At 37.3% G+C, this 23,879-nt stretch overlaps 1 protein-coding gene across 1 annotated transcript in view; it reads left to right on the top strand.

Annotated features, from left to right (window-relative positions):
* LOC149784207 (E3 ubiquitin-protein ligase TRIM33-like) overlaps positions 1-22,369 on the top strand; it is an 85,273-nt gene extending 62,904 nt beyond the window's left edge. Inside the window, exons 3-5 of the mRNA XM_089932271.1 lie at positions 18,529-18,552; positions 19,314-19,337; positions 21,425-22,369. Coding sequence (XP_089788397.1) covers positions 18,529-18,552; positions 19,314-19,337; positions 21,425-21,478 — 102 coding nt within the window. The 3' untranslated portion in view covers positions 21,479-22,369. The remainder of the gene's footprint in view (positions 1-18,528; positions 18,553-19,313; positions 19,338-21,424) is intronic.
* Positions 22,370-23,879: the final 1,510 nt, after the last annotated feature.

The raw sequence follows: 23,879 nt of genomic DNA, 5'->3' as shown, positions 1-23,879 counted from the left end.
CCAGCGAAAAGTAATAGATCGGATATAGTTCTCTGAAATCATGTTGTGATATTTGCAAACCAGTGTCGACGTTTTGATCACGACCCATGTACGACAGCAATCGATGATACACACGTGCGATATGGTTTTGACCGTAATTAAGTTGTATATCCTCAGATGGTTCCTGCTGGCCGTTTATTCTCAGCGAGACGTCAGTAACGCCTAATCGATCAAATATCATATGGCTGGATAGTTGATTATCAACTCTCGTCATATCCTGCAACGCAACAAATATATGACGCGGAGCCGAAATGCCTTGTTGTGATGCCAGGTTCCATGTGAATACACCATTGATATTTGATTGCTTAGTATCTGTTGTTGTTGTTAGCCAACTTAGTAATGATTTTCCTCCCTGCTCCATAAAGGATAGCAATCGTGCCTCTGTGGTAATGGATGGAGTCAACACCGGCATCCACAATGACATTTTAGTTAAAACGACTTTACCAGGGTCATTATTTGGATTCGCAAGATCCGCTGGAATCCTCCAAATTGCATTTCTATCATCACCTTTTCGCACAAGTACCACGGTATGCTTTGCTCCGTAGATAACTTTTCGCACGTTCCTACAAAATCCAAATATATGATGCAGTGGAATCGCGCATGAGAAAGATCTACGCGGTCCTGTTAACATTGATATGCGTGTTGCAGCTCCGAGGTTGAAATTAGGATCGCTGTTTATAATCATATTCTCAACATCAGCGTCATTGTTATTAGCATTATTTCTTGGTCGTCTTACCACAAATTGCGAGTTTCCAGCAGTGTTTTTAGTATCCTTTGCAAACATCATAGATGGACCCGCTGATCTTGTATAATCGTCGGAATATCTTGCTAGCCCGATTATTGTTGTAGCCACATCAACATCGCGTTCTATAGACTCAATCTCTCTTCCATCAATGAGATATTTTGCGCTCTCAAATAGCGCCATTACGCCGTTATTGACTAAGCCAACTTTGGTACCATCTGGATACGGTGCTGGTACAGCAGGAGTATCGGCCTCTGTTACAAGTTCTCCTTCGATTTCAATAAACGCTTCACACGGCAAAAAATATTTACTGGTATCATGGACTTGAAGTTCAATTCGCGATCGTATGTTGGGTTGTACTGCATGATAGGAATAAAATTGATAATTACGGACAGAATCATCCTTGTGCACTGGTGCGTCCATATCAAACGCCGGATCAGCTGTTCGTTTAAACATTTTATTTAATAATACGCTGATGCATCTAAATCATCGTCGTCGTTTTAAACCACTCCCCGCTATCATGTTTGCGATGTCATCTTGATTATTGTTTACCAACGACTCTAATTTTTCTTCCACGGCGTTATTTATTACTTTACTGACATTTGCAAGCATCACTGTCGTTGATGGCATTACCGGTGGTTTCTGTTTTCTTTTTGAAAATCTCTTGGATTTCACCAACGACATTAGTTTGTCCCGCGCGGCTGAAAGCGCCTTTCCGGCAACATCTCCAATGGCACTAATACCCTTATCACGAATAACATCAATAGCCTTCATTCCTAATTGTTTGGCTAACGGTGCTACTTTTGGAGCCATTCTTGTAAATAACCCCGCAATGGTGCTACCGAGACCATCTCCATAGTACGCGCGGTAAACAGGCAATCGCGAGTTTACCACGTAGACGAGTACTGGTTTATCATGGTTGTAGTGTATGATCATCCTTATTAAAAACACCAGTTTTCCAATTAATCATCCACGAGTTCGTCTATGAGCGTTCGATATGCATTAATGTCCATAATACCGCCTGCAAATAACCGCTTGCAAATATCAGCGGCTTCATTGATTATTTCCGGAGAGTTATTTCCGGCTCGTTTTCCTCCAATTAGTACCTCTAGCCGTGATATATCACTGAGAACACTACCAGGACAGGTAACGCCGTAGGATTCTTTACCAACAGAGTATCCCTTTCCTTTTTTTGGTGTTCTACTCTTAACTTTCTCGAGGAATTCATCGTAATCGGGATCACCACGATGTGGTAATGCGTCTCTATGTTTACTCGCTAAATACACTATTCTTGCCCAGTTCTCCGTCGAGGTTATTTTTTTCTTGTAACCTTCATTGATATACTCATCTCGAAGGCTCTTAGTTGATGTTGTAACAACAAAATTAATTAATTCTTCATCGTCGTCGATGTCTCTAATGTGATCTATTGCGGACTTTTTAAGAACATTACGGGGTATATTCCCCTCTTTCTTTTTTTCTTCCGGTGTTTCTTTTTCTGGTGTTTCTTCCGGTATTTCTTCTTCTGGTTCTTTCGCAGTAGCACCTAATTCTTCCTCGTCGGCCATTGTAACATAAGGTTCTTGTGGTTCCGTTATAGCGAGTGGTGGTGGCCTCCGTGTTGTAGCAGCCGCTATTTTCGCAGGGAGTGTTTCTAAAGACCTTTTTGTTTGTTTTGTCTCTGCCGCTATCTTTTCAAGCGCATCGAGGACGGGCACAGTTGCCGCCGTAACATCTTTGGTCGCTTTAGTTACCGGGGCAAAGAGTTGTTCGCTTCCAACAGTAAAATCGGTTTGTAGTTGCTGCCGCGTTTGAAGTTGTTCTCGGACCCTGTCTCGTAACGGTATGAACTTTTTGAGCGCTGCTAGCCGCTCTCTGGCTAGCCGAGTAGTAAGTGATTCGCCTACCATTATTGCAATTGCGAAGCAATTTCTAATTTCTCGCCGGAGTTTTCGTCTATAATCCTTCTAATGTTTTTGATCTTACTAGAAATCTCCCGGCGTCGTTCATAAACACGTCCAAGTTTTTTTCGTATTATTTCAACGGCAGTGAATAGTCCAATGAATGCATTTGCGTCATTGTGGTACAAGTTTTCATTGATCGTATGTTGTAATCGTTTTATAAAAAAGTACTCGCGGGCCAGGGTAAAACGCCCCCGTTTCGACTGCTCGTTAATAATCTCATAATCGGATAATATTTTTTCGCTGTCGAGACCATCAGATAATTCAATTCCTTGATTTTTTAATTTTGAAATCTCGGCTAATATATTATTGATGTCTTCGATATTCATTATTCTTATAAAACATCTTGTTTTTAAATAAAAAAAATGAACCCCGTGTATCAATCCCGAGGTGTTCATACTTTGTTTTCTTCCGGAACAGACGCGTTCGCACTGTCATGGCGACTTCGTCAGCGCCATAGGCGCCGGTGGCTTTGTCACGGTGACTTCATCACTCGCTGATATTTATATACGAAAATCGAATCCTGTGACCCGTCTTTTTTGAGATCGCTGTTTTAGTTATATTTTCTGCAACAAATCGTACTGCGGGCATACAAATATCAAAATATCTACTGGCTTCATTCATCGACTGAAAAGTTTTTTCTTCGTGCGTTGTTGTATCAAGTGATTTTACACTCTTTGCTTTCTTTGAGTATTTACCAGTTCCGCCTTTTTTATTGTTTTCACTCTGAGAGATAGCTTGCAAGTTTATAAGAGAATTATCAGTCTTATTATTATTAATATGATCAATCACAAGCCCATTTTCGATTAATCCGTTGAATGCTTCAAATACAATCCTGTGAACATAATAGTTTTTTCCTCCTGCAGTAAATTGCAAGTATCCGTGATTATTTACGGTACCAACCGGCTTCTTCAGTCTACGATTTCTAACAATGCCGTCGCGAGATGCCTCGTAATTGACGAGCAGGGGATGCGGCTGAAATTCTTGGTCCATTTATATAATAATACTACTTGTCTAATTTATTATTTGGTTTAATTATAAACCTTTCAATGTAGTCTTGGGGGGTTTTGATGACGAAGTCGGCGGTGGGGTCAATGACGGCGTTTTTTATTCGTTTATCGTAATAGCGTTTTAGTTCCCTGTATCGCTTTCCGCCACAATTAATACATAACTGCGATTTTCCTCTTACACCGACGTGGCAAACCAAACACGGGAGGGGACCAAGAGAACCATTACGAACGCTTTGTAAATGGTACCCGCAGAATTCACCTCTACATGATTTATTGCACGGGGTTATCGACCCAATCATCAACCATTTGCAGTGATTCATTATACTATATTCTTTCATTTAAATACTTGTTTTAATTATATGGATGAGTTCGAGAGATTGGCAACAATTAAGCCCCGGAAAAATATTAAGTTCAATCTCGATAGAGTCCTCAAGGACACACCAAAAGCGTTAATAAACGATAGAACCCTGTTGAATAAAATACGCGATTGTATTAATGAATTCAAGCGTGATGGTGCATCTCATAGTTGGTCAACATTTCGAATTGATGGTGTTGTTGATGCTACCATGAACGACAACCGCGCAGCAACGATAATATCACAACTTGACGGTAAAAGGTATTTCTTCAGAGTAAAATTCATTGTCCGGGTGAAATCAGGTGATTGGATCATACGTGATAAATTTGAACCAGTTCTCGGCGACAAGAAAACAGTCACTGTCAGCCGCGACTCCAAGCCGGGGTTGTTAACCGGAATTGATAGACCATACTATGAACGAGCGTATCCTGAAACAGCAGTTGTTTATGGAATATACCCGTTAAATAAGAAACCTGATATCGGAAAACTGAAACCGATGAAACAGTCAACTGGGATAAATTGTGTAGCAGAACGAATAATAGAGCATTTTACAAATGCATGTCGAGGAAACAAATTGACTGATTTACGACGTAGCAAAATCAACCAGTGGGAACTAACCGTAAAAGAGCGTGGAGCAACCATCAGCGACATAGCGAGATTAGAAACATCGCTGAGATTTCCAATAACCGTTACAACGATAACCGGTGAAGTATTATACGAATCGAAGTATAAATCGAAGGGAGCCCCAATCAAAATTATTGATCATAACGAACACGCATGGACGCCCGCGATCACAATATTTCCACGGGATAGAACAGTAAAGTATATCCCGGGGGGATTCCTGGGAGAGGACTGTTTTCTCGCGGAGAGGAAACTATTTGATGCTATTGCCTACTTGTGTAAAAACGACCCTGTATCAGTGTGGTTACTTCGCAGCGCTGAAAACGATGCGGATACCTTTGATCAGTTTGTAAGACCAAACGGCGAATTATATCGCACTGAAGCATTTCACAACAGGATGAAAAAAACCGCCATGGAATTTGAAGAGCATGATGAACAACTGCTAACAAATTGTTTTACGATTCCATCGGTTGTAGCTCATGTTGCAGCAAGGAAAAATGCGTGGAGACCAACGCGCAGGGAATTTCTGCCGGATGTACAATCCAGTTGTTTGGAGTATTATCACGGTGGACTATGGAACACTGAATACAACCGCGACGCTATGATCTCGGTTGATATGGTTGCCTGTTATCCAGCGAGTTTTCTCGGGTATGGATCCGCCGCTGAGTACTTTAGACGATTTGGACACCCCAGTCATGAAATGACTCGTGTTGCTATTAATGGACCACTGCCTGATTTTGATTTAACCGGATTCGCTCGCATAGTATCATTTGAATTCGCGGCAGGACTCCATCGCTGTTGCTATATTTGGATCGGTAGACACATGGCTGAAAAGAAGTGGCTGCCAATAGCGCTGCTACGGTATATGATTGATTGTAGCATGCTAGTTTCGTTGATTGTCAGTGACGCGATTATATCATACCGGGCACAGACTGAAGTCTGGTTACCAGAACCGGAGCGTCTAGATAGCATAATTGACGAGTCCAGAAAAAGCATTGATGCCGACGAGGAATATATCATCGAATGGTCCAGGAGGATATTTAACCAACGAAACCGCGAGGCAAAAGATCTCGGTAGAAGAATAATTGGTAAGTTCACACAAGGTGGAAAAAACCACGACTACAAACGATATTGCTCACGGCTGATTATAGATGACGCAGAATATGATTTCGTAATCAAGGACGCAGTGGCAAAAAATAGATACGTGAACTGCAAAACAGCTTTCTTGTCCAATGGAACGAGGTTGGGTACAGTTGTTACTTACAGCGATGGAGACAGCCCGGCATATCCACATTTGAGGGCGTCTATGCTGGGTTATGCCGCTATTAATTTATTCTCGATGATAAATAGATTTCCCGATACCGCGGTTAGAGTAACCGTTGATTCGTTTTATATTGACGTAGCGTATAAGGGAAACGTAGCCGAGTTTACTAGTCCGGACGAGAGTTGGGGTACATGGAGAATTAAAAATGAAATACGACGCGATTATTCCCCGTCAGCAGATGTCACCGTTGAGAACAACTACTTACGCGGTGATAAATTGTCAGAATGGTCTAATGCACCATCGTGTTCTGATCCAATTTGTAGACACAAGACGGTTTATTTAAGCGGCTGTGGCGGGTCGGGAAAGACGACTCGGGCAATTGAATTATTTCGAACGCGGGCAAGTATAATCGTGCTTACACCGACCCATAGACTAGCGCGAGAGATAAAACAACGAAATGTTGACGCCGTTACTTATCACAGCTTTTTTCGATACAGCGGCGGTGAGTGGACTCCTGATCGAATGGGTGAAAAATTTATTCCCGACATTATCATCTGGGATGAGATATGTACTGTTTCGTTAGATACTTTACAAATGTTTCTTGAGTGGTTGCTGCGCGCGAATACAGCGGTAATCATGTGTGGGGACCATGGCCAACCACCACCATTTGTCGGCGAGGGTCCACATGATTGGTTGAGCGGGTTCGTGGACTATTATGAAGAAACCGATACTGATTACCGAGCACTTGATGAACAACTGCGCGAGGTTAAAAAACTAATCAGATTACAGCCGGATAGAGTTCAGTGTGAAATAATCCGCGAGGTGATTCCGGAAACGCCGTTGAATGAATTCTGGGAAACATGGAGACCAAACGATTTGATTGTAGCGAGTAGAAAGATAGTCAGAGACACACTTCAGCGGAAGTTGTTTACGTTGCATAAGGAAAAGTTTTCAACGCGTCCAGTGCCGTTATGTTATAGACCCGCGGACACACGGCGGCAGAACATTGAAGTTGAAATTCCAGGCCGGACAGAAAAACAAATTCTCGTGCTGAATGATATCGTGCTCGTTGATATCGGTGTCGTCGAGGACGCGCTACGTGCTGATAAATCCCCGTGGACGCTAGGATACGCAACAACAATACATTCCTCGCAGGGACTAACCATCACGGACACAATTGTTTGGATAGTTGATAATCGCATCGAATGGTCGAATCTAGTCTATCTTGCAGTGTCCAGAGTACGAAGGATAAATCAGCTTCGAAGAATTGTTATTGACGAAGCCACCGACGAAGCCGGCGACAAAGTCACCATCGATGCAAGCGTCATTGATAGAAAACTCTCGGGTTACCGCCAACAGGATAAAAAAAAACAGCGGCGTTTTGATATTGATGCCGAATTAATAATCTCGCTACGACAACAACATAATAATCACTGCGCGAGTTGCAATTGTATAATGAGTTGGCGTTATTCGGATAAAGACACTCGCCAATTTACCGTGGATAGGATCGATAACAGTCTCGGTCATGTCAAAAACAATGTGAGGTTGACCTGTCTTGAGTGCAATAGACGCAACGGCGCTAGTTAAGACCACGTGGGGGCAATTGAGTATCGTTAGGTATCACTTGTAGTTGCTCGCGTGTAAATCCGCGCTGAGGAGCAGTTGAATCCAGTCTATAGATCGGTGGTCTACCAGTTGATCGTGTTATCGTTGATATGTTATGTGTGGTAACACTCCAAATAGGATCAGTAGCTCTTTTTTTACCGCCTTCAAGCTCTCCTGGTTCATATAGATATCTAACAGTGACATCGCCGAAAATCGGCTTGGAAACGCTATTTATTTTTGATCTTCCGGGTATATACTCGTATTTAATCGCGTCGCTGGGCTTCATGTTGATTGCTCGGGTAATCTCGTTATTTAACGCTGCAATTACGCCTGGCAACCTTTTGACCCATTCACGAGATCGTTTTTCTAAAATGAATTCCTTCGCGTATTGATATCCAAATAACCGTTCAGCAAGAGTCCGATTGAATCGTTCAACAATTGCCTGATCACGATGTAGCGCAGTATGACCTCGTCGTACCGCGACGCTATGATGTTTCAGCGTTGATAAAACAGCGCCGCGAAATTCACTACCAGGATCAACTTGTAATAGATTTGGCCAGCGCAGAGGACCTCTTCGATAAATTCGCTCAAACGCATCGGCTACTTCAGTTGCTGACTTTGTTTTTAACGGTTCCGCTTGTTTGTATCGACTCGCAACATCAACTACGGTTAGCGCGTATTTGTAACCGTTGTCATGCGGCAAAAATAGTATATCAGCCTGATGAACTTCATTAGGTACGCTGACATCAAAGCGCGAGAAGTTGATTTGTTTAGGCGGTGGTAGATAAATTTGCCATATAGCCTGTTTGGATAACCAATTAGCCGCAGTGGCCCTTGTTACTTTTGCAGCGCTTGCAAGCTTACCAATTGCGGCCTTCCCCTTCCAGTATCCTCTTGGAGAATAATAGATGGATTCCATGTTGTTATTATAAACGCTAGCGTTTTCAATTACCGGCGCCAGAAGCTCCGCTTCCAATCATTAATTTACCTTTCATAGCCGATTTTACCAACCATGAGGCCAATTTTTCTTTGACGGATTTATCAGGAATAGCATTTAGCGCGTGAATTAATTTTACATCCGCGATATGACGCTGTTGCAGATCGTTACTTTTGTAAGCAACATCATGAGCATGACACGCCTTATCGATAGCGTTTATTGGATACTCACCGGGTTTGGGCTGATTTTGATCATCGAGTCTAATATCTAATCGTGTTCCGGGGCCACAGTAGTTATATCCTGGGAGGTGTTTTTCTCCTGGATACTTTGCCCACGGTGTTCCGGGGAGTTTTGCCAATTTGGCTGCGATGTCACCTCCTCGCTTTTTTTTAAAACATCTCCGGGTCTAATAGAAATAAATCTAAATTTCTTTGTACCGCATTGTACACACTTGCCAGTAAGGGCCGATCTGTTATTTCTTGTTGTAGCGGTTGTCATATCATTTGTGCCAGTACGTACTCTACACTTCACACAATATAGATCCATAATTTATGTATAGAGATATGAATATAATTGATTTTTCGGCGACTAAAACAAGAGAACCAGTTAAGCATGTTGCAGCGTTACCAAACTCGATCCGGATGATTATCATCGGACCATCTGGATCCGGCAAGACGCAATTGTTACTCAATTTAATAATGAGATGGATGAAGTGGGATAAGTTGTATTTGGTTGCTCCTAGCGTAGATGATCAACGATGCTACGAGGTGTTGAAAGATTTCAACGAGAATGCATCAGCGATCGCTAAAAAAAATGTTATTGAGTTTATTACGGATATCTATGATGCACCGGGTATTGATGATATTGATGGCGACGTTAACAATCTAGTCGTGTACGATGATGTTATGTTAGACAATCAAAAAAACCCAGCTAGGATATTTTCCAGAGGCAGGCATAAAAACACTGACGTGATATATGTCACTCAACGATACACTCAGATTCCAAAAGTAATTAGAGACAACTGTAATATTCTTGCTGTGTTCAACGGCGTTGATACACACACGCTACGAAATATTTGGCAGACATGGTGCGGCGGTGACATGGACTTTAATGTTTTTCGAAACTTTTTTAGTCATGCTCAGTCGACCCCACATGGATTCGTAACGATAAATTTACATGATCCTCGGACACGATATCGTATCGGACTTGACCAAATATTCGGTTAGTTGTAAATAATTTTCATTGTAAGCAGCAGAGGGGGCAATGACATCGACGCGGTCGTCGACGTGCTTACCAGACGCTGACGACGCTGAGGATCGACGCGCAGAAGGTGTTAATTAAACCAAATGACGTTTGGACGATCCCCCAACGACGACGTCGTTTTTTTTTTTACCAGGCGCTGACGACACTAGATCGTTGAGTTGCAGAAAGTAATAATTAAGCAAAATAACGATTGGACAAAATGTCCGATTCGCCCCCTCTGCTGCTCATTAATGTGAAAACATGTAAATGCTTTTACTAATTATAAAGTCAATGGACACTATTAAAACATAAATATGCACATTTTTAAGCCAACACTATACTCTATATTGTTAGAAAAAAGTCCCCAATATGGGATTTATGAGATTAAGTATCTGTAATACCACTGGCATGAATGGTCTATAGTCAGTGATGGTTGAATTCTATTTAAGGCTCCACAGACAGCAAACAACTATCATTATTATTAAGTATTATTGTATCAATTTATGGTATCTGGAAAATAAAATACATGTACTTGAAACCCATGAATCTCCAACACAGTAAATTAAACTAGAGATATATTCCAATGACATGAATGCATCAAGTTTTGCTTTTATTTAACTCTGCATGTTTCAAATATTTAGCAGCTGAAAGTGCATGACCCCTTGTCTAGTGAACCTGACCTTGATCATACATCTACTACCAATATAAAAATAACGATTCATTTAAAAATCTAATGGGGTTGGGTAGCTAAGGAGGAAAACAAATCCTTACCCTGTCTAGTGACCATGATGCTACTACAATCAAGGTACTAACAACCATAAATACATGTCAAGAATAACCCCACCATCCACCCCTGCCAATCAATATGTCTATTGTCTATTTGTCTGCATATCCACCTAACCATACAAACTGGGTCAGATTTTTAAACCAAGTTTAAAAGAGCTATCATATTTAGCATATATATATATATACTAATTATACACTGTATTAAGCCATGGTACTGGGGAAACTTACAAAATACAAAAGTCAGAATATGATGCCAGAGTCACCATTGGGAGAATGGAGAAAATAGTTGCTGTGGGAATGTGAATGACAACAAAAATGTCGAGTCACCTGAATTTTTCCTCTTTTTAACTGCAATCATAGGTACTCCATGCTTCATTTGTACACAGTCATTCATTGCCAATTTTTCAAAATATGTCAAACATATAAAAATCCTTCTTTGGTCTGGAAACTGAAATAATAATAATAATAATAATAATAATAATAATAATAAAAAGAATAAAAACAACAACAATACTAATAATATAATAATAATATTTTGATGTAAATAAAACAATAATAATAATAATAATAATAATAATAAAATTATTATTATTATTATTATTATATGTTGGTATAAAAAATAAATATATAAATCCTACATTGATCTGGAAACTGAAAAACTACTACTACTAATACTACTACTACTACTACTACTACTAATAATAATAATAATAATTATAATAATAATAACAACAATAATAATAATATGTTGGTGTAAAAAACAATCCTAATAATATAATAATAACTTGGTGTAAATGAAAAAATCATAATAAAAATACTAATTATTATTGTCATTATTATTACATGTTGTGTAAATGATAACAATAATAATAATAATAATAACAATAATATGTTGCCATAAACAAACAACAACAAACAAAACAATTCCCCCTGTGCTGTTGCTATTTTTAAAAACATAGTTAATAGCTGGAAATGTGATAAGTCTCAAAATTGGTACCCTGGGGTTACACCAAGAGGGTGATTTTAAATTATGTCATTTAAATATTTTGCCTTATTTATATATATATATATATATATATATATATATATATATATATATATATATATATATATATTTTGTGGGAATTTTTAATGATCAACCCAACTGACATCCCTGGCAGCATGATCTGAGGTACACAATGTATTCCTATAAATGTCCCATCATGTCCCGAACTGCTGTTACAGAGGGGTAGCCCTTCCCACCTTCAATACCCTGAAATATGACCAAGTGACCAATGTGAAATCCCATAAGTTATATTAAATAGCCAGCTTTGGTGAAGGCATAAACCAAATTTCAGACTTGAATATGCAACAGTTTACAAAATATTTTAGACTTTTGAACAACCCCTCCAACCCCTAATTTCTTCTATTATGGCAGGCCTCACTAGAACAAACAAGATTTAGAAAAAAATAATAGATACACACACATACATGCATACATACATACATACATATTGGGGGAAAGGGTCACATTTCCTATCATGATCTGCAAGTGAGAATTATGTTATTTCTGCCCAGATTTTTTCAAGCAGATAATGATAGTTTGGTGGAGGAAGATTGTACATATTTTCAAGTGAAATAGGCTCTGTGTCTTACTCATTGTTTTCTTGTTTTAAAAGAAAATAAAGCAGAATCTCCTGGAATTGTTCATAGATAAGTACATATACAAATCATATTTGGTTGAAAATATACTTAGCAACATGACACTGATATGTGACATCAACCTGTATTCCATTTTATGCAATCTGTGTAACTAAGAACATTATATAGTGAATTATCATAACTAGACCCTAAGAACATACATACTTATTTTAAATTTAATTGTAACTATAGAACTCAAATATTTTCATGTATCAATCTGATTATCCTACTGATCTCCAGACTCCATGTTGTTACTGACTCTAGTTTTATTCCTGACAAAAATTATAAATTATGGCAACGAAAGAGACACTTAATTAATCCTGTTCTTGGCCTTTTTCTGTCAGTTTGAGAGATTCTACACATTACTTCAAATATTTATCTTAATGTATGTAAAAAAATACCCATTTCCATAACACTGTATTTGGATTCTTGTTCTGGGCTCTTTCCAGTAGATGATAACTAACATTTTTTATATGGTTTGTGTAAGAAAACTTGCTCAAAGACCCCTTCCCTGCAAATATGCATTAATACATTATTCCTGGGTAACTTTTATGGCATGAGGTATAACATACGTGTGTTTTTTACTTCATGGCCATTAGTTCCTCTCCCAATTCCTTAAGAGGACAAGACCCAAAAGTACAGGTCCAAAGTAAGAACTATCGTGAAATGAAAATGCTTCATTTTCTCCTTCATTATAACAGCAAAGTTACATGCAAGTGGTACCATTTATACACGTCAAGATTTTCAACCTGTGCCAAGGTGCATCCCTTCATCATAACTGCAAAGTTATATGCAAGCAATATAAAACTATACACGTCAAGCTTTTCAACCTGTGGTCAGGTGCATTCCTTCATTATAGCTGCAAAGTTTTATGCAGGTCATATAAACTATTATATGTCAAAACTGCCAACCTGTGCCAAGTACAGGACAAATGATCATCATTTGTCATATCCAGTAGAAAATCACGCTACCTGGTCTCCATGATCCGCCATTTTGTTATGTCACATGACAATAATGTTTTTATAGCAGCCACCTGACTATCGTAATAACATTAGTGGACAGTCAGGGTACCAGCCTAGTACATTTATGAATAACCATGTCTCGATCGGAACTGCACTCGGCCATTTACGTCTGGTCGTAGGACGCTTCGAAAGTTGTATCTTCAGACATTAGCTTTCGTTGTTACATATGTAGCGCACGAATAGAGAGAAGTGTCTCTCCGTGTTGGATTATATGTTAGATGAATGAACTGTAAATAAATCGCAAGCAACGAAACGTGTACATTTACATCCGTCATTGCGCACACACATACACACGTGTTCTTTCTAAATATGTAAAGGTGCGTCAAATCTAAACTTTTTATAATGATCCATATGCCATCATTCCTGTTCGCATACTTTAACATAAATTATAGTTCGTGCAGAACAGATATAAAATAAAATATACCCTAAATAATGTATGACGTGATGCGATGTGATGTGATTTGGATTTTTAACTTAGCTTTAAAAAAAATTCAGTCACATCGCTACGATGTCTGCAATGTGGCAGTTTATAGTTATGTCTAGCACTTGGGCATCATGCTGCAGACATGTATCATGATGTCCCATCCAGCACATTATCCTGACACAATGCGGGAGGTCCTGTGTTCGATCCCCGGCCGAGTCATACCAAAGACTTACAAAAATGGTACTAAAAGTTGCATCGCGCTTGGTGCTCAGCATTAAGAGGTTAGTGTTAGGACTGGTCGGCCTGGTGTCAGGATAGTGTGACTGGGTGGGACATCATGCTACAAGTCTGATACAGACATCGTAGTGATATGACTGAAATATTGTTAAAGCTACGTTAAAAGTCCAAATCACACACAACACACACATGTATGGTTGTATGTATGTATGTATGTAAGTATGTATGTATGTATGTTGTATGTATGTATTTGTCGACCTTTCCGGTGGCATAAGTGGTTAGAGCGTCCGCTCGGAAGATCTCGGGTTCGAACCCCGTCCGAGTCATACCAAAGACTAATACAGATGTTACTAGCAGCTGCATGACTGTGCGTTGAGCATAAAATGGTTACGTTTAGGTCGGCCTGGTTTCAGGTGGTACGTGATGATATATGTCTGCGGCATAAAGTCCCAGTGCTGAACATTAGTATCAACTGCCACATTGCAGTCATCGTAGCGTTATGAGTGAAAAATTGTTAAATGTACGTTACAGATTTAAGTCACAAACATATAGACACAGACACAAACACACACACATCTTATTATTCAACCAGTAACCAACCTAGAAAGGTAATGTCCCTTGCAAAACTATTTTGATTGCACACTATGTGACCGACTTGGATACAATATAGGACAGAGTGTTGAGCTGAAAAATTCCATAGGAGTTCGTATTCGTATCGTTGCTTGCAGTTTACCTGTCATACGTGTACTATATTGCTTGTAAACTCTTAAGACGGTAATTATACTGACAACACGAAGAGGCAGACCTATCTAAATTCGTTTCTTAGGTTTATGTTTGCATTGTATTAAATTATATTGGAATAATAGGCTAATATAAAAACTTAAGTGAGATCGAGCATGCGCTTGGCTGAAAACCTATATTACCATATTTATATTGTTAAACGTTAGTTTAACGCGTTAATACTTTAAACTACATGTAATTACTTTGGAGTATGTTCAACGAGATATTAGAGCACACTGTGACAGAAACTACTCCAATATTGACCCATTTGTCTAATTCTGTATTTCAATCTGGATGCAGTATTTTGGTAAAATTTACTATTTGTCAAATAAACAAAATGACTGTGTTAAATGATCCCAGCAATTATCAAGGCGTTCCAAGCATCCTTGTGCTAAAAAAAGAACGTCGGTGCTATCTTGAATAAAATGACTGACAACATGGCCCGTGGAAAGGGAGATAATCTATGAAGCTCAATCTGGTTTCCGAAATGGGTGCTCGCCCATATTAACCTGTTTTAAGTCTTCAAACGTTGGTATATACATATTTAAGCAATCCTGTTTGCAGATTATTTTGTCTTCTACTTATTTTTACAAGCCGTTTGATTCGATAGATCACTCACAGTGTTATGAATGTGTAGAGAAGTAGCATATCGAAGTCAAAATGTATAATAATCGTCTTTATGTACAAGTCTACGTTCATCGGCATTATACACAATTTATCATTCTAATATAGGAAACATAAACGATTTCATTATAAGGTCTATGATTTTGATCTATGTATTTCTAATTTGATTATTAAATTAAGATAGAAATATATGAATATAATAGTTGTTATAATTGTCGATTTAGTATACTGAATGATAGTGATATTTCTGAATGTGCAGATACTGTCATAAATCTAGGATTTCAAGCTGTGGAGAAACAGGGTTGAATATTAATATTTACTAAACTCAAAGTACTGTTTGCATAAATGGAGGTATTCTGAAAACAACGAGGCAGATTCGTCTCTCTTAACTTTGCCACAAAAGAGAATTTTTGTGGGTATAATTATTAAGAAGATGCTGAAAATGTGCACAACATAATATGTACCGGTTATTCGAAATAAGCAAACAATAGGTTCCTTTTTTCCTTTAGCATGGCCGATATACCGTTTACATACAAGATTTTACAAATTGCTTTAAAAACTGGATGAAATGGACCAGAATGATCGATTTGGCATACGCAACACAATGTTGGAAAGCAACACGAAAATTAAACCAAAATGGCGTTCCAGTCCTGAACCACTATCCCCATAATATTCACTAAATGATATTTGACGATGTTCGACAACTAAAATCTTATATATAAACACCCATATTTGTTTTTGTGTCCAACTGGATAAAAAGTAGGTCAAGAGTTCGAAAATTCGTGTTATCCCAATTTGACTTTCATATTTTATATTTACTTCTTTTTTAAAATTTTTGTTCAAACTTTATTTTAAACTCTACATCTCATGGCTTTAAAACGTTGCTTACTTTTCTTTTATTTTTATGTTGAAACTTTATTTCAAATTGCGCATGCATTTTTTTAAAATTTGTCTTTGTACCATTTTAACTTTATGTTGGAACTTTTTTTATGAATCCCATCTGCAAAAGAAGAGGTCACGAGTTTAAAACTCGCGTCATCTCAATCTTGTTTTAAAGATTCTGTTGAAACTTTCTATTAAACTCGCTCATCACAATTTTTATTTTATATTTTATTTTTTCACTTTTTTAAAAAAAAGTTTTTATTTTGGATCGTTCTTTTATGACCAACGTCTGCCAGACAAGAAGTCACGAGTTCGAAACTCGCGGCATCCCAATATTTTATTTTGTTTTTTAATTTTAATTTATTTTTGTATTGAATCATTTTTTTTTTCAACACGCGCATCCTAATTTTTTTAATTGTATTTCTTTTACTTTTTTTCTATTTATTTGTGGAAACCTTCTCTTGTGACTTCCGCCGGTCCAACAAGAATTAAACTGTTTCTAAGCTCGCGGCATCCGAATTGTTTTTTCTTTATAACTTTATATTTGAACTTCGTTTTCAGCTTTCGCATCCCAATTTTTGTTTCACTTTATTATACCTACTTTTTGTATTTGCTCTTGAAACGTTTTTTATGACTAGCGTTTTCCAACAAAATGTTGCTTGTTCGAACTGAAGGCATCTTACTTATCTCTTCTTTTTGATTTTAATTTAATGGTGACAAATTCATTTTTACTCGCGCATCCCATTTTTTCTATTTCTTTAATAAATTTTTATTATCATGGTGAAATTTTCTTTTATGATTCTCGTCTACCAAACGAGGGGTCGCGAGTTCGAAACTCGCGGAATCCCAATTGTTTATTGTTTCAATTTTTACTTTCTGATTTTCATGTTGAAACTTTCTTTTAATCTCATGCATCCCATTTTCGACCTTTGTATTTTTGTTTTGATAGTGTCTTTTATGACTCCCGTCCTAAATACGATTTCATCGACAGAGTATATGAATTTCTTTAAAGACTGAAGCAAACTCGATGTTTCAATTGAATGATCATGATGTAACTAAAGAACGACACCAGCTTATATTTATGTATCCCTTAATTCTTCGGTAATAAATACGTTACTTTAATTTGAAACAAAGGTATATCAAATGAGAGTAATATATTGTATCAGATATGTGGATTGTGTTTGCATTAGTGATTTTGATTCTGCTATTGTGCTTGTAGCCTGCACGTGAACCTGGTGTCGAATGTTAGCTGCTTCAGGATCGATTTATTGAAACATCGCGTGTGCTTCAGTCTTTAAATGAAGTCTAATTAACTGATGCCATACATCATGAATTCATCACTAATATACATTTTGCTTTTATTTCGGTGGGAGAATTTCAACGAATTATGAAGCTTCATGTGTTAGTTAAGTGGGATATGCTTAAAATCTTACACTGGTCATGTCAGATCAAGACCTGATGTTATCGTCTGCATCAAGCCATTGTGAAGTAGCTATATTAGCCGCACATTAATGACAAATTATACTAATAATTATAAATGTATTTCATCAAAATGTAACACATTTTTTTTGGGGGGGACGGGCATTAAGCATGATTCATTGGTTGCAGCCAGTATATATCAACATCCTTGAAAACATTATACAATTCTGAAAAAAAGGTCGTTTATATATTCAATTACCCGAGCCCACCATACCGCATCCACGGTAGGTTATCGTCCTTCGGTCCAAATGTTCACTAAAGGATTATTGACTTGATAGTATTATATGCACAATTTGAGGGCAAAAGGAGTGAAACAAGACCAAGAAACAAACTGCAGAAGGAACATGCCGATTTGATGATGTGCTGTCTGGTTTTGTAATCAGCTTCGCTCTGTACGTTTTGCCCAAATACTTTAAAGTACTAAATGGTTAAAAACTGTACAGCTTTTTAATTTATATTTATTCAGGATAACGAAATGACAGAAAAGTTACAATTCATAGATTTATATGCGAAACATGCCTTACAATAAATCAGCTCTAACGACAACTGGTTTGGATTACCTTATTTTATGTAATGACTTACAGTGTGTAACTTATACAGTTTTCCATTGGTGAATACGTGCATGCGTATCTCCTCCCTCTTGAGAGCAAATAAGTCGAATTTATAGAACCTTGTCTAATATCAGTTTTTTATATTTTTCAGGAATAATTACATGCTCACTTTGACTTAAGCTGTATTTATATTTGCAAATATCTTCATACTTGTCTACTCTCACGTTTGATAGCAAATACGCGGAAAATATTTCACCCTGTCTAATAACTGGTTTATTGTATTCTTTAAGGACGAAAGAGAGAAGAAAGAAAGAGTAAGTATAATCATATGTGTTTTCAGTAAATAGGTAAATATTTTGCATTGCATAAAGTTAATGTATGATTTCTAAGACGCATATATTTATGAGAATTAATTATTCGTCATATGTATTGCATATCTGTTATCATTTAACAAGGCAAGATTATTTTCAAAATCTTCTCTGGTTGATATTTTTCCAGTATCGCGCATTTATCGCTTTCGTCGGAAAGAGAAGTTACATGTATTTATGGACTTACGAAATATGCGTTTATTTCAAGATGTTCCTTTTATAATATGACATTGTCTCCCTGTTAATCATGTCACAATTTTTGACTGATTGGCCATAATATCACCAGCATTTGATAGATGTTACTGAGTGTATATTTTTTTTCTCCAAAATATATAATGTGACTAACATTATCTGTTGGATCTTACAATTCACAGTTAAACAAAGGAAAATGGAATTATTACTTTTCTTTCAGTGTCCGGAATACAATTTTGTGGATACATGCAACACTTCCGTATCATATTCATCAAAACATACGCGATGCGTCACTTCAGTAGTACATAGTCCCGTCGTTGTTAAAATGTTGATGTCGCAACAAGGAAAGGTTGACTAGTAGATTAGGTTAAACGTCAGCTCTTGTGGAATATTCAGCAAAAGTAGCGGCATAAGTTGTAATTGTATTTTCGCATGGGTTTGTTTCCCCTTTTTGAGACCTAATAAGCGACGTTTGTTTCACCGATTCTAATATCACATTTGTTTAATTATTTCAGGAAGAAAAGCAGATACAAGCATGGGTAAGTATAAATATATCTCCTGTCAGTCATTAAGAGATAGATATGTATTTTTATTGGATTATCAAGACATATATTCATTAAAATATGTATTCATCGAATTTAAGCCATCATTTACTACTAAGTATAGGACCCCTCCGATGGCCTAGTGGTAAGAGCGTCCGCCTCAAATGCTGGAGGCCGTGGGTTCGATCCCCGGCCGAGTCATACCAAAGACTTACAAAAATGGTACTAACAGATGCCCCTCTTGGCGCTCAGCATTAAGAGGTTAGTGTTAGGACTGGTCGGCCTGGTGTCAGGATAACGTGACTGGGTGCCCCAGTGCATACCATCACTATAAACTGCCACACTGCAAACATCGTAGCGATATGACTGAAAAAGTGTTAAAGCTACGTTAAAAATCCAAATCACACACACATACAGTACTGAGTATAACGTTACGCTTTAGGTATCATGCCCCTTTTCTTTTCTATAATGAGTCATCAATAGCATTACAATGAAATCAGGTAATAAAAATGCTTTGTATTCGCATATAATAAAAGGGTATTGTGTTTAATACCAACTATACATGAATAAGTTCATATTACAACTTTAGATTTTCTGCAGAGAAATGAAGATGTAAATGTTTAATACAAATATGAAAACCACAACAGAAGGCGCATTCTTTATTTAGAGTTTCCTCTCCATTACTGAAGAAACGATTGGCATTTTGCCATAATTGTCAGGAGAGTGAGAGTTATACATTGTATATTGTGATGCTGTGTTTCCCAGACATTTAAATATCAAAGCCTACAAATTAGGATTGATTTCATTTCAGTTTCCTGGCAGTATCGTTTACTAACCAATGATTACTCTTTCATTATTGTTACGTTCTGTTGGTATAAATACCTCAGGAAAATATATTTGTGAGAGTGACAAAACTTACTAGAGTATGACACTTTTACGGGTGGTATAAACTAACGTCTTTTTTCGTATACCAGAAGAGACTAAGGGTTGGTATGTTATCCATTGTCCTTCTATCTGTCAGCAATATAAATTGTCATCGTACAATACGTGGATAATTGCCATAAAACGTTACACACACATACACACACATCGCGAGTTTAGTTGCTCCTAAATGAAAATTTTGCTGCTCGGACATATAACATGGCCACCACAGCAGCCGTCTTGAAAATAATGTTATCGCTATTCCTTCTTAGTAGATGGTCATATCAGTATGGAGTATTCATGATATCAACTATGTCCATATTGAAAATATTGTTATCGCCAATCCTTCTCGATGCAATAGATGACCATTTGTCCATAATTACGCAAGACAGCTTATACAGGGAAGTACGTGTACGCTTAAAAATAAATTTACAATCATTGTGAGGTACCATTTGCCTGAATGATACAAAGAAATTGTATGTAGCTTGTGCAAAATGGTTTATAAATCGTTACAATTAAATCAATACCTCATTCTAACTTACTAGTAGACAGTGAGTAAAATGTAGAATTTGACAATAATCATACAAAGAAAGTTTATATGGCTTGATATTCAATATTCTCATTACTGGATATATAACATGGATACAAATGAATATATGATGGATATCGGAGAGGTTACTCGAATATTAAACGTTCTTATCAAAGTTTCGTTCATGCCACACCAACACCGTACGGATCAAGAGACCATACATTTTATACCAAAGAAGATGCTGGTATTAAGAATCATAACAATTGTAGTGGTAGGTAGTTAAACGGCATTAGTCACAGCCAACAAATTATACAGTATAGAACAATTTACAGTTACTCGGAATATTTTACATTTCAGAGACATAGTGTGAGATTGTAATAGAAAATGCGGGAAGTTTATTCAACGTTTCGATCATGAATTTTGTTTTGTTTTCACGGGGAAGAAAGGAAAATAGCATCCTTATGAACCTAAAGATCTGAAAAATTGCATCTACTTTCACAAAATCAGTACAAAGTATGCATTGGATAAGGCTATGATCTCTGATCACCAACTGGCATTACAAAAAATATATTGAAACTACCTACGAGAAGTATATTTTACCATTTCTATTATCACGCTTATTGTGTTCTTTCAGCTAATGAAGTATCCATATGTAAGTACTGTTTTGAATACGTTATGCATTATATAATATGTATTACTCGACCTTAATCGTTACTGAACGGCTGATTGCAAAGTCTTCAATTCATTTATCATTTAATTTCTTTAGTTGTTGAGATATAAATGACACTATTTAAGAACACATTAGGATATCTATCTTATCGTTTTTCCTTTAGCTTATAACGAAGTTGTCTTTTCTCAGACACAGTAACACATGATGTATTTCATAATAAAGGAACGTGTCTTCTCCACATTAAAGAGGACGTACATTATTATTACACAAAGGAAATAGATAAAAGAAAGTGCAGATTATAATGGGAAGCAGCAGGGAGGGCGAACAACCTCTAATTGGTTCACCTGCATTTTCCAAAATACGACTTCCTGGGGAATCGCAAAAATCGTTAAAAAAAATGCGATATTCAGAAAACAACTCCGTCGATGACAAATTGGTTTACTTGTTATCGCTGATAGCTTTTTTTTCTTCGATGTAACTTAAGAAAAAATGCGCGATCGTCGGTGACGCGTTGAGAGCGTCGCCCTCCCTTCTGCTATGTATTAAATTTTTTATCTAACCCGATTCGATACCGTGTTCGAGGATCATGTAAGTTTATTGTTATAAATCCATGTGGGGGTATTTTAGCACGACTAAAGAAATTTTTATATTTATTTATGCCCATATCACCGCTGCACCAAGTTTGATGAATATTTCGTAACGTGTGAGTATCAAGTCCGTTAAAGACAGTAAGAATATTAAAGTTATCCCTAATCACTTTAGGAATTTGTGTATACCGCTGGGTTACATAAGTTACATCTGTGTTTTTGTGTCTACCTCTGGAAAATATCCTAGCTGGATTTGATTGTTTATCCAACATTACATCATCGTAAACAACTAAATTATTAATAAATCCATCAATATCATCAATACTTGGCGCTTCATTAATGTCAGTTATAAATTCAACAACATCATCTCCGCTCTCATTTAACGATTTTGCTTTTTCAATAAAATCTTTTATTACATCATCGCATCGTTGATCGTCTGCAGATGGAGCTACCAAATACAACTTATCCCATTTCATCCACTGCATTATTACATTAAGTAACAACTGCGTCTTACCACTTCCAGATGGTCCTTTAATAATCATACGAACATAATTTGGTAGCGCTGCGTGATGCTTAACTGGTTCTCGTTTCCTTGTTGCAGAAAAGTCAGTGATTTCCATATAGAAAATATATAAAAAGAATATGGATTTATATTGTGTGAAATGCAGGGCGCGCACATCGACAAGTGATCTAACAACCATTACAACAAAAAAGTAATAGATCTGAGGTTACGGGCAAGTGTGAGCGATGCGGTACAAATAAATTTAAATTTATTTCCACTGGCAAGTCAGGTGAAAAACCAAAACCAAAGTCAAAACCAAAGTCAAAACCAAAGTCAAAACCAAAATCAAAGCCAAAGCCAAAGTCAAGTAATAAAACAAAGCAACACGGAGGTGATATTGCAGCAAAATTAACAAAACTATCCGGTACTCCGTGGGCTAAATACCCATGAGAAAAAGACCTCCCAGGATATAATTACTGTGGTCCTGGAACCAGACTTGATATCAGACTTGATGACCAAGATCAACCAAAACCAGGTGAGTATCCGATAAATGCTATTGATAGATCCTTAGCTGTGGGAAATCCAACCCTAGCTGATGATATTTCACTTTTGGCTATATATCCTAGCAATCTACAAAAGCTGTTAGATATAGCATACGACTACAGTAATAAGTGGCGATTCGAGCTTAGTGTTACAAAGTCATACATTATCATTTTCGGACCCCAATACAAGAATTTTATCAATATGAAATGGTATCTTGGCCCGTCATGTTTGCCGGTCACCGATTCGGCAACACACCTGGGTCACCGGATTAACTCAAAGCTGACGTCGCATGACGCAATACTCGATGCATGCAAGAAAGGGAAAAAATCTTTTCACGGTCTGTTTGGTATTGGCATTAAACCGAATGGTTTAAATCCTTTGGTTGCTGCAAATGTAATTAAAAAGGTAATTTTCCCTTCAATGTTTTATGGAAGTGAATTATGGTGTAACATTTCAAAAAGTGACCTCGCTTTATTGGATAAAACTCTGAGGTATTTTGCCAAACATTTACAAGGTTTTCCAATACATACAAGATCAGACATTGCCCTGGGAATGCTAGGATGGACATCAGCGCAGTCCGAAATTGATAGAAGAAAATTGATGTTTTTACACAGATTGTGTTTGATGCCTAACAATGTACATACTAAACGTGTGTTTAACGTTGCGTTATTTCACTTCATTCTGAGCGGATGCATGTCAAGCTGCGGGTTAATTTCAAATTTATATTATACCTCAAAGAAGTTTGACTTGCTCGGGTATCTAACTGATTATTTACATCATTCTGAAA

The sequence above is a fragment of the Sinohyriopsis cumingii genome, chromosome 14, assembly GCF_028554795.1.
Source record: "Sinohyriopsis cumingii isolate HCF-2022 chromosome 14, ASM2855479v2, whole genome shotgun sequence".
In the NCBI taxonomy this organism is placed as follows: Eukaryota; Metazoa; Mollusca; class Bivalvia; order Unionida; family Unionidae; genus Sinohyriopsis; species Sinohyriopsis cumingii.
Note: the sequence above shows the minus strand (reverse complement) of the source record. Positions and strands in the feature narration are given on the sequence as shown.